The 13,371-nt window shown below is 32.2% G+C and overlaps 1 protein-coding gene across 16 annotated transcripts in view; it reads left to right on the forward strand.

Annotated features, from left to right (window-relative positions):
* Positions 1–13,371, forward strand: part of DGKB (diacylglycerol kinase beta) — a 325,927-nt gene that overhangs the window by 188,427 nt on the left and 124,129 nt on the right. For all 16 annotated transcript variants that reach the window (XR_014943032.1, XR_014943029.1, XR_014943031.1 and 13 more), the window contains one exon: positions 1,742–1,806. Coding sequence is in view for 11 of the 16 variants with exons in the window: in XM_032443169.2 (XP_032299060.1) it covers positions 1,742–1,806 (65 nt within the window). In the remaining 5 variants the exon portion in view is untranslated. The remainder of the gene's footprint in view (positions 1–1,741; positions 1,807–13,371) is intronic.

Raw genomic sequence — 13,371 nt, forward strand, 5'->3', positions numbered from 1 at the left:
AATAAAATAGAAAAATAAATAAGGAGATGTTCCTAAAAATGAAAACCATATACATCTTTAGAAACTATATAATAGAGTATGAATTGAGTATTTCAATTTACATTTAGTGATGCCACTAGGAGATTTTATTTGAGCAGTGATCAAAAGACATATTACTTGAAAATTCTGTACAGTACTACATCCTTTGGTAAGCCGAGTGTGTATAAAATATTATTTCTTATTTATTACCTTTTATTTATCATATTAGAAAAATATACCAGTGAGCAATTTTATTTTTTTATTAAATGTCATGCATTTGTTTTTTCAAACTATTCATGCGTTAGTAAACCAAACATGGAGGCTAGCCTAGTCTGCTCACTGGAAGTTACCTTGTTTAAAATTCTAATAAAAAAGAAGTATTTTAGTCATAGTGTTGTAGCTATGTTTGATATTAGTGATATTACACATCTGCACTAAATATTTGTTTGCTTATTTGAGATTTAAACTGAAGTTGAATGGCTTAAATAAAAAATTATTTTAAACAATATTTTAATCAGCAACAAGATAAAATTTACATAAGGTATTTCATTTTATTTTTCCACTAAAAGTTAATTTTGATTTTTTGAAAATCATGCAAAATGTTACTAGTTGAAGTCTTAAGGCTTCATATTGAATTTGATACTTTTCTCTAAGTTTTTATATTTCTATTATCTTTTAAGTTGTTTCTCATCCATGATAGTTGATTTTAGTGAAAAATATATTTGTGGTTTTTGTCCAGCTGTATTTACATGGAAACTAGAATTCATTTAAAATTCTTGCTTTGTACATATATTCTCATATATGCAGTATTTATAAGACATACTTGCAAAAACAATCCAATGTTTACTATCTCTCAAAAGACTGTAGAGCTGGTAGATTTTGTAATCTTATGCCTAATTTCATAGAATAGTAGAATCATTAAGCAAAATAAATATTTCATGTCTGTAATGAAGCAAACAATATTTTAGTACTTTCAGAGGAAATGCATAAATGCTGGGAAAAAATGATTCCAGCATATCAGCAACTTCCACTACCACAATTTGATTACCTTTAAAATGTTATACACATATGTATTTTATTGTGGTATTCCATTTGTAATTTGTATTTGATTCTACTATTAGCATCATTTACTATTTTTAAACACTTTAATAATACATATAAAATATATTTAATTAACAAGATTCTTTTCTGTACAAAAAATACATATTTCCCCCATCATTTCCAATGCAATAAAGATATCATTTATTTTCATTTTCTACAAAATCCTGTAGAAAGCTATTTAATGATCTTATGCAAATGTCAAGCTGTATACATTTAACTCTACTAAAACTATCACTCAGCTGTACTAGAGCTTCATATACTTAATTTAGCATTCCAACAACAGCAATAAAAACAACAAAGTAGATCAGTGAAGAGCACTGCTGTAAATCTTCTGTGGATCTGGATGATATTTGCTATAAAGAAGTTGAAGACCCTCTCATTAAACATAGCTATCATGCCTCATTTGTAAAAGTGGGGAATGTAATAAGTGTAATGAATTAATTATTTTTGTGTAGATTCCATCCTTGGAACAATATACCTGCAAAGTGATCAGGATATTGCTCTTTTTGAAAGTGATAGGCAATAAAACACCTCACAAACAATGTTCCTTGATTAAAGTTTTGGTCTTCTGTTTTGTAATTTTTCTTTCATTATAGATTTACAGTTTTCTTTTTCCTGTTAGGATGCTTCAATTGCCCACAGATTCCACATCATGAGAGAAAAACATCCTGAGAAGTTCAACAGTAGGTAAGACTTTAAAAATGCTTATATGTGAAAAGACTATTTCTATGTCTTTGAGATATGTTCTGTAAGGAGTTAAATCTTGCACAGCCTTTGAAATATTGATTCTCATAAAAGAGAGGAAATCAGTGCATTTTGTATTAAGTATATGCTACCAGACTGCTGGTAGTGTAACTGTTTTATATCTGGTATTTCAACTGAAATGAATAGGATTATAAATAAACTGTTCTCACATGCAAAATGTTTGACTTGTAAGACTAGCATGGACAAGATGATGCATTGTGGTATCTGAGGATCTCTGAATTGACACTTTGCCATTAGGCACTGAAGAACACTTATTAGACAGCTGCAGATGGTGGTCCTTATGTTTCATTCCCACACGCACACTGGTACATTGACAGGAGGCTCTTCCATATATACTCTTAGTAAGGGCAAGTGAATGCCATTTTACACATAAATGCTTTTATCATTAAACAGCTTTGGATATATAAAAAAGTCAGGAATGAGACTTTGCATCTGTTCCTTGTGTTGCTTTTTGAATTTAATTTATCTCTGAGCTTTTCTGGATATTAAAAATGTATTACAACATGTACTGCAAAATCACCTTCTTTCAATATCTGGTTTGTTGAGTAGATAATATCCATAATGCAGTGCTTATGTTTGTCTCTTTCTATTTAGGTAATTTAGCACATCCCTTACGATGGCTAAAAGCAACATTCCAGAAACTTTAATTAAGATTTAAAGGTGCAGGGGAAGAGGAAATTAAGATATAAAATACTTTGGGATATAATGGGAATATCTAGGAATAATCTTTGAAATATATGTTTTATCAAACCTAAAGATTTATTTATTTATTTATTTTAAATTTCCACCAGAGTCAACTAGAAGCCAATCTTTACAGACATTAGGATGATAAAATATTTTCTTTGTACAGCCTCATTACAGCTGTATAGACTGATGCTTGAATGTGTTTGAATATTATCTAATTTGCTGATTTCATGTTGCAAGTATAAATTTTACTCTTAACAGTCTAAGATGGGGAGTTTTCTTAAATACTCATCTCTGCAATTATGTACTAGTATTTATGCAATGATACACAAGAACTGAAGTATATATTTCTCTTTGAGCTCCACAGTAAACATTTAAATTATATTACCTTCCCTTCCTGCCTCCTACACTTCTCATTTTGTAAGAACTATACTATGAAAAGATCTTAACTTAAGTCTGATCTGCACATCCAAATCAATTAGTCATTCAGTCATTCACTAAGACTAGAGAAATTGGACATTTAGCAAATGCAGATATTCTAGACCCTGAAGATGAAGCTAGTTTATCAGTGGTCTTTCTGCATATTTTCAGCAGCTGGAAATTATAATTTATAAAAAGCTCAGCTAATAACGTGAGTTTCAGATCAGATTTCATGTCACAATAAATCATGTGCCATTAATAACATCTGCTAGCAGACTCACCTTGAAATTCATCTATATTTTAAGGAACTCGATGTTTCTAACACTATCTTAAGGATATTAACTACAAAAATATATAGTTGAAGTTCCTGTGTTTCAGTACTGTGGTACTGAAAGAACCTGAAAAAAAGTAATGTTTCTCAGACTGCTTAAAGACTGTTTAGAGAGATCATGAATTTCTAAAAAATAATGTAAATATTTGGTCAAACTGTTGCAATAGAGACTGATTTTTTAAAAAGGTTACTACTTTTGTAAAATAAGAAAAAATGCAGATTTCTATTACTGTTGAATAGAATATTCCAAATGCTGTGAGTTCAGAAACATGTATGTTGCTCCAAAAGTAATGCCTCCTATTTATTTCCATGGAAACTAAAACAACAATAACTGTTTGAATGAGCAAATTCTCAGCTACAAAACACTATTTTTCAACATTGGCATCACCATTAGCTGTGCATTTTCATAAGTAATGAACAAGAGCCTGAATGCTGCATACATAAAAACTTGCACTAGCATAGGTGACCCACTGCTGAAATGTACCACTTACTGCCTTGCTGTGATCTCATCCACTATTTGTTCTCTATAAGCAAGCATCAGTGAATGTCAGTGGGTGCCATTTTTACCACATGAAGGAATTCAATCCGCACCTTTTCTTTTTATGCACTTCCATGTCGGTCACATTTCTGTCAGACTGCTCTTCTGCTGCCATTTGTCACACAACAACAAAATGTAGTAGGATATTGCCAGGAAGGTTCAACCTCTACTGCCATACTACCAGTATCCACCTCTGACATCGTGGGCCTACATAATAAAACAGGAGGCATTACTTTCAGAACAGCCCTCATCCTTTGTTCCTGCATGTGGCAAAACTCCAAAATATGTTGTATCAGTATTTTCTTGCAGTGCATGAAAATGGAGCCATTTTTAGATATTAGACAAAATGCATTTTATCACTTTTTTTTCATTGTTGTTTCCCGTACATTCTTAATAATTTAGGATCAGCAAGTCAATCCGAAGTCATATTCATAGACTACTGTGTAGTTAACAGCACTTACTCATTTCAGAATCCTGCATCGTCACATGTGAATTTATTTATTTATTTATTTATTTTGTGGGTTTATGTTATTTTCTTCTTGCTTGATTTTTCCAAAGGTTCGTATTCCTACTGTTACCAGTTTTGTAAAGCAGACCCTTGCACAGAGGTTCTACTCTAAAAGGAACTAAAGTTTCCACGCAGAAAAGAAACTTTGAGTTTATGCTATGTGCAGGGATCTTCTGAAATACAGAGGTGTTGTATTTGATTCTTTTATGTGAATTTAAGTTTTAGTTAGAGAATCATCTGCCTTAAATTGTGGTAATGATAATCCTTAAAGTGCTATGACATTCCTTGACACACTGATGTCATGTTGCATGTGTAAATAGAGCATACCAGTATGGAAACTCCAGACATGCTGTATGTAGGAAAGCAGAATCTTTCTCCACTTGTTTACCTTCTCAGAATGAAGATGAGAGCAAATTACAAGGCTTAGAAGGACTTTTTAATTACTACTTACTGATACTGTGGAATGTTTTGGAAGCAGGTATCTCCTTATGAATCCTGGCATGTTTTGAAACTGTTCAGTGCTCCTAGGTTTTGGATAAAAAGACTTACTACTAACTCATTAAAAATAGAAAGAAATTAAATAAGGTGTGAATTTCTGCACTAGAGATGCATAGACATGTAGGTCTTTGAAAAAGTCTCAGACTAAGAACATTTAAATATTCGTGAATATAAATTCCATATTATCTTTCCTTTCCTAAATCTTTGAATGGCTTAGAAGTTCCCTGTGCCAATTCAGTGCACCTGTAGACCTCCTGTTTGATTGTTATTAAAGTGAAATGATGAGTCTTTGTCAAGTGGGTTTTCTCTGTTCAGAATTTCACTGAAAAACTGTTAGTAAATGTCTTAGTTACTTAAGAATATTATACGTGTAAGCTTCAATTTAGAATGGCTTGATATGATTTTACAAATAAGGCTCGGTGTAAGTTTGTTACAATAATTGTAAAATATCCATTATTTGTTCATGAGAATGGATATGGAAGAGAAAAAAAAAATGTTTCTTTTGGTGATGATCAAATAGAAAATAATGAAAGTGGGAATACAGCAGCTTCCCCACATCTGCTCCCCTCCGCCCTCTCCCCCCGAAAAAAGCTAATAATAATAATATAAAAAAATCCTAATAAACCTTTTCAAATAATTGTATCTTATGATAATAAACATACATTATCAGAAACCTGTACTAGTATGGCATTAAGATTTAAATGTGTTCATATATTAAAAAAAATCTTAGCTGTCACAGCGCCTACTCTGCAGGTCTGCAGTGCAGAGAACTCTGTGTGTGAGATAACAGGGTTTGCTTCTTAGTATTTGCTGCTTAGGAATAGGGTCAGATTCCCTACTTTCAGCGTAGAATAGCTGTGTTAACCTCAGGGGGAAGAAAACTTGCAAAAGACAGCATTTCATATAAGAGTATCATTAAAGTAGGACATACTGTTGAAATAAGGATTCAGTTAGGCCAAAATGCCCTGCAGGGAGATCTGTGTAAACATCATAGACTCAATACTGGGAATAACAGATGTATGAGTTATGTGACTAGAATACACACATTCAAGCAGGGAAAACATTCAGCAAAATATCATTCGAGTTAGCGTTAACTATTCTAAAGTAGTATAATATAATGATAATTCAATTCCCTGGCACCCAGTGGCATACAAGGTGTTTCTTATTCTCTGTAAACTGAAGTAGGATTTATAAATTGCATTTACAGTTTTAAGTCTATTATCTTTGAGTTTTTCAAGCATCGGTCAATTTTCTTCTGTCATGAAAAGGAAATCTGTATGCAGAAAAGGATCCTATTTCTAATAACTCAATTTGTATCATGTTCTTGACCGTGTACTTCTGAGATTCCCCTTCAACTTGTTTAATTATGCTTTTATTTAATCTGGAAAGGCCACTTAAAGTAAAGATGGAGGAAATGGAAGGTAAACGAATCTTTAGCACTTGTTCTTCCATGTGCCCCAACTGCTGGAGTACTTCACAATACTGTAATACAGTATTGTGTAATTCAGTAATACTGTAATACTGCAATACAGTACTTCACAATACCTAACTTCAGGGAAAAGAAAACAAATAAACAAACAAAGACAAAAAAAAAAAAGTCCTGCTTGTGAGTGCTGTTAGTGTGTTGAAAAGCTGTATCTTATAATGTTTGTAAGCCAGCGAGGCAGTAAATAAACTAAAACACTTACTACTGAAAACATGTAGTAACTCCAGTGTAGTGACTGGATAGAACAAAATGGTTTAACATTTCTACTGATTTTATTTTATTTTTACTTTTTTTTTTTTTTTTTTTGCATATAGCAGTCTCAGTTTAAAGCAAAACAATTTGCCATGTAGCAAATAAAATGCTTTATTCTCAGGTGTACTTAACGTCTGTTTTAAAGATGACTTATTTTAGCTTTGAATTGAAAAGTCAAAATGTTTCAATTTAAAGAGAACAAAATTATTTTGATATTTTCATTATTCTTCCAGTTTTTCAGCGTGATATAGTCTCTTGGGCTGAACCACTAGTACAGGTGAATAAACTAATCATCAGCTCACAGTTTCTAACTTAAATTGCAGACATTTCAGTCTGTTTCCTTCAACTTCTCCTCCCTTCCTCATTGTGACATTCTCAGATTAAAAAGAAGGCACTGGCCCCACACAGAGACCAGATTGCAGACATCTGTTACCTGCCCCATTGATCCCACAGGTTTCTTTTCGTAAAAGGATAAGACTCCAGGGAACACCAGCTCTGAACTCAGACACTATTGCTACAGTCATAGGCATCAGAAGAAGCAACTCAAAGCAAAAAAAAACATATGACCACCTCTGAAATAGTTTCACATGATCCAGCAGAGGCTTGTTACACAGTCTACTCTGCCTAGCTTATAACATTTATAGGCAGGAAGAAAAAAGAAGGAAAAAAAAAAAGTAAAGAAGAATCAACATGTTCTTTTTTCAAGCTTAAAATATCGAATAGTGTATCTTCAGAAATCTACCTGCAGTGTATCATGCATGCTTGCGTTCACTGAGCTCAGATAAATCTAATAATAATTTTGATACTATTCTTTAGGACTTCACCTAGAGTTATTGAATCCTTAGTGGAAGGATTATGCAGATACCAACTCAATACAGTTTATATCTGCAAAGATACAACAGTATTATATATTTATCAGGTTTTCACAACTGATAAATAAACTGCTCTAGATTCTGACACATAGCAGCTTCAGTCAACACAGTAAATTATATTTAAAATGTTTGCTTTTGTTTAGACATCCCTCTTTCGTTCAAAATGTAGCGGTCCACAATATATTCCCAAAAGATGCTTAAAGAATTATGCTGATTCAGCTTACTTGTGTATATTGTCAATACAAAAATAAGGAAAAATAAGGAAGGAAAAGAAAAAAAAAAGTAAAAGTAAAAATACTACAGTGTGCAACTCCAGTATCTGTATCTCTCTTTGATAAATGATTCCATATTTTTGTCCTTTTTCTAGAAAGTGCTAAGGGGCTAAGGCCCTCATGCTTGAGACACCTTTTGCTCTGCTAAATACTATTCTGTAATGGCTGTGGGGCAGGTTGGTGTGATTTAGAAACCTTAGGTTCAGATTCTTGAGGACTAGAGGTGATATGATATAAAAACTAAATTCTAAGCAGAGAGATGTGTATCCCCTGTGATTTCAAAGTACGTATTTGAAATTAGCACAGCATATCAGATTCTGTTTGTAGCAATGGATGTTTTCATTTTCAGGGTGCTCAGCTATCAATTTCACTACAGCTGGACTAAAATGGATTCAGGTTTTGTACTGTTAGTACAGTAAGGACTAGCTGTTCAGTGGACATGTTCATTGGAGGAGGCTGTTGTGAAACACTTGCCTTTCTGCACTCCTAAGGAAATAACTGAAATAGGTACTATTAATATTACCAGTATAATTAATAATAACTATTAACATTGGCAGGATATGGGAGTGTTTTTCCTTTAAGGAAACTTAAATATTTTAAAGATATGTAATTATATTCAGTTGCTAAATACAGAGTTGCTGTAGAAATTGTGAAGTAGAATGTATGTTAAAGGGCAAAAATCACTGCATTGTCTAGAATAAAGGATTATTCTACATGGTGCACAATGATATAAAGGAATTGGCCCAGCATGCCTTCTGCAAGTAAAAAACTGTAGATTCACAACAGGTCTATGTGTTTGTTATAGGCTAAGGCCAATAAAATCTAATTTTCTTCAACCAGTGTCAGGCTGGCAAAGGATTTTATTGAAGATGTTGTTTCATTACTCAGAGCAGGTCATTGAACCTTTTCAGTGGATTGAAGTGCCTGTTGAAAGTTCTATGCATTCTTTAATTAATTAAAAACTACTGAATTTGATTACAATGCTTTAAATGCAAACATTACTACATACAAATTAAATCTGAGTCTCTTCCACTGTTTAGTCGCACCTTATGAAATATAAAAATATATATTAAATAATGGAATAATAGAGAAATTTTTCTCATTGCTTTCATTTATAGTAAATTCACACGTGATGAATTCTATAGAATAGCAATTCTGTAGCAAAATGGCATATTTGTTGCTTGTTGATAAAGTATAGATGGGAATTTTTATATAAATGAATAAAGTTATTTTCCCTGATTTCTGTGAGCATAAGCTTAATAATTCATTGTAATACTTGCACTAGTGAATATAAGAAATGTAAATCTGCAGCAGATTTCAAACTTCATTTTGGATCAATCAGACTTCAAAAAACTGAAGTATATGTCAAATATTTACATAAGTTTTATGTGCTTATATTTTATGTTCCTAACAGATGCTGGTCTTCATAAACAGTTAAGCAGCAGCCTGTTCTAATATATATTGCCAAACCATCAAAACCTTCTTTCAAAATCTAGCCAAGGTTGCTAAGTGGCCACAGTGCACTTACATATTATATTATTGACAATAACCAAGCCATTAAAAGCAATGAAATGAATTGTTAAGGAATAAATTTTACACTTCCTATTTAATAAATATAAACACATTATTCTTTAGTACAAAGAAATTAAAAATTAATCACGACATGAAAACCTTTACTCTGAACTGTGAGTGCTTTATGGGTCTTTTTTTTTTTTTTTTTTTTTTTTTTAATACTTTAATTCCAGTAATTAAGCCCCTATTTTTAGAGACTGTCATTATCCAGGCATATGCTACAACACCCATTGATAATGAGACCCCAACTATTACTCTAGTACTGCATGGACCAATGTGATATAAATCATTTATTTTTTTGACTTGCCCTGTGCCTTAGGTTCCTAGAAATTAGGACCAGAATTTGCTTCACATCCAGATCTTAAATTCAAATACACCAGACTTCAAGTTCTACACTCTGAAACTGAGCACTGTTTTGTGTCACGTTGGAGAGACTTAGGTAACTGGAAATAATAAAAAATAAAATAAAATAAAATAAAATAAAATAAAATAAAATAAAATAAAATAAAATAAAATAACAGAACCTTAGTACTAGCTTTCAAAATTAATTTTTGAGTAGATTTCCTGACCTGAAAAGTAATCCTTTCAACCAATGTGTCCGTCCCTGATTAAATATCCTATAGTTCTTATCTTTGCTAATTATATAACTGAAGTGATTTTAAGTACTTAATGTATCTAATAAAGAGCCTGTGCCACCATCTCCATAACTTCAGATAACGTTTTCCATTTCCCTCTTTATTCTATTTGAATGCATTTTGCCTGACTCATGTCTACATATCATTTTCATGCAAATAATCAGACTTCTTTCTGATTTGATTTGAAGTCTCTTACTTCAATGCAATAGGTTACACAGTTCTTTATAAGAAATGTGCAAGCAAAAAATATTCCTTCCAAATTTGTTATCATGAGCTATGATTTCTGTAAATTAGAAAATGTGATAAATCCTGTTGAAGCACTTCAGGTAGAGTTTGTATTGCCTTTTGTTCTACACTGTAAATTCATTGACATAAGGCATATTGTTCCAAAGAAAATATTTTGAATATATTTTTGTAGTTGTTTGTGCAATGTTGAACAATGTCATATAATAGATGCACAATAGTTTTAGTGCATTTCTATAATTACGTGGAAATTAAGTTTTGTCGTAGTAGTTATTGTTATGACCGCATTGTTATAAATATGGTCTTCAAAATAGTTTACTGATGATTTGTTAAATCTGATAAGAACATAATTATGTAGTCAAAATGAAAAGTATTTAATTTAACATTAATTCTCATTAACTGCACCCAAATTGTATTTTGACTTAGATTAAAAAATATGTTCTCATATTTTTTTTTCCATTTTATTTTTATCCTTTCTGTTATACTCCTATATCCCAATTATATAAATTTCAGTAGATGTGTATGTTGGTGTGTTATAAAATCCCTACACATTTTCTTAAAAAATACAAAAGAAATAACATCAAAAGAGAAATGCATTGACTGACTTGGTGATGTAAAGGAAATGACCATTGCTTATTCTGGTAAGTGATACCACTAGCATTGAGTCCAAATTTAGCTAAAATTAAAATGTAGTTTAAAGTTGTATTGCCTACCTTTCTCTCGTCACATTTTATTAGGATATTTCTGTGTGCTAGCACAGGACTGAAAGGACACCTCTCTTGTAATTGTATCGCTGAATGAATGGGAACTATTGATCTACATCCGCTTTTGAAATGGGTAACTAATGCATGTTCATTTACTGTCTTACCAGTAGTGAGGACACTGGCATCCTTTTCTCAACGTTTTTTCCATCTCACTTGAGACAGAAGCAGCATGAAGCATTTAGGGACATATTTAGTGGACATGGTGGGGATGGTTTGATGGTTGCACTTATCTTAGAGATTTTTTCCAAACATAATGATTCCTTGTGTGCTGTCTCTATCGAGTGCTCTGTAATATTCTGTTTTGATTAAAATGGGCTCGAATCAATATGAGGACTGTAACGTATGTGGCAGATTGTGGTCTTTGGTTCAGAATGCCCTCTCTTCCAGCTCAGAAGGCCTAGGAAATCTCTTTGGGGGAACTGCAAGGTATGAGATGAGGCAGCTGAAGAAACATGTGGGGAACAATGTAGTTTTGACATTGTTTCTCCAAACCTAAACAAACAATAGTTACAGAATTCTGAATCCACTTATTGATCAGTGACTGTGAGTAAGAGCTGGGTGCCTGTGGAATGTCATTACATAGAAAATGATAATAGAAAAAGCAGAAAGGTGTTAGACAAAAAAAAAAAAAAAAACCAAAAAAAAACAAAAAAAAAAACAACAAACAAACAAACAAAAAAAACCCTATTACTTAGTTATTAACTGGAACTTTTTAATCTTGGCAATTTTTCAAATTATAAACAGTTTGATTCCCTGAAAGCACGATTAGATATACTAGCAGCTAATATTGCTCTTAAGGTGAAGGAAGTAATACCATAATACTTGAGAACATTCAGCTATGCTTTTTTTTTTAAATAAAGATTTGTCCATATGAGGAACAGCAAGATCTGTTAACCTTTTTTGCAGTGTGCTATTTCTGAGCCAATTATGAAGATGTCTAAAGGCATCAAATGCTCTTTGTAACAGTAAGTTGTGATTTGGGATTATAATGGCCAACTGAAGAACTTTATCTGTGGTTAGAATATTTGTGCTCACAATATATTTAAAACAAGGGCAACATTGATTTTTTCATGAGCTAAAATACTTCTTGGATTTTTTCTTTTAGTTATCATGATATATTAATAGCTATAGCAGCAGCAGAAGCAGCAGAATATTCTTAAGTGACTTGGATTTTGATAATAAAGCCTTGAAAGTTGTGCTAAGCTGTCAATCTAGTTCTTTACTGAGATTTTGTTGATGTTCAAAGAAGAAAGAATGTGTCTTAATCAAATAAATATGTTCCTACTGGTATGACACAGCTAACAACTTGTTCTCAATGAAATCTTCAGTATGTTTAGCTTCTTTGACTTTGTAGAGAATTGCAGCATAAATGCTCTGTGAAAGTGGTTTGGGAACATAAAATTGTCAAATTATTGCTCTTAGAAAAACTAAATTTCGGTAGTCTGCTAAAAGTCTGAGTTTTTAATTATATTGCTTAAATTACTAGCAGTAGTTATCCACTGCTTTGTTTACATGAGCAAAAAGAGTACCATGGAACCTGCATCCTTTGGCACCACAAAGGTGGCGGTTTATGTGTAGCATCCTAGTAATAACTTCATACCAGAACAAGAGATTCTCAAATCATTGTGTTACATATAGAATAAGAAAACATGGATACTAATCTAGTTTATTTACCATCTAGCTCATTTGATAAATGTACACAACAGTCTTCCTTCTGTCTACCAAAGCTCCTTTGATGTCGCCAACTGTGACCAAAGACACAAAATCGTAGGATAAGGACATGATGCAAAACAGTCTCCGTTGGAGTGACATATTAGATAGACACAGCCGGGAAGAAACTAGCCAGTATCCTTCCATGGTATGCCAGTTTCTTGGTTCTTGCAAAAATTTAGTTGGTTTTTCTTAGCTATCTCAAATAAAAAAAAATTTTAAAAGTCCTTGAGATGAAATCTTAACTGGTAAGATTGCCTTTGCTAAAGGCAAGTTCAAGGTTTTGTTTTTTTTTGTTTGTTTTTTTTCTAACTGACATCTTATGCCATCTCTTGTTCCTCTTTCTGCTTTTTTCTTTGTCTTCCTTGACTTTATTCATTCACCTTATAAAATAATCAAGGATACAGAATTCAACAAAACTACTCTCTTGGTTAAGAAGGATTTCAATTTTTATTATAAAGCTAAATTAAGAGCTTCTTAATGCTCATGGTTTAGTGTTTTAATAAAAGAGGAAACGAAAAAGTTGACAGAGCAGGGGAGAAATACATTTCAGCTATGTCTCTTACTTGAAGTCTTAAGTGTTGCTTAGTTTGGACTATTTATTTTATTTTTCTGAAGTCTTTATTATATAATTGGTATCTTTTCCATAACTTTTTTTTTTTCCTCTGAAATTACTTAATGCAACATGTTGTGTACTCTTCT

The sequence above is a fragment of the Coturnix japonica genome, chromosome 2 (assembly GCF_054131305.1).
Source record: "Coturnix japonica strain WE chromosome 2, WE-NBRP24, whole genome shotgun sequence".
In the NCBI taxonomy this organism is placed as follows: Eukaryota; Metazoa; Chordata; class Aves; order Galliformes; family Phasianidae; genus Coturnix; species Coturnix japonica.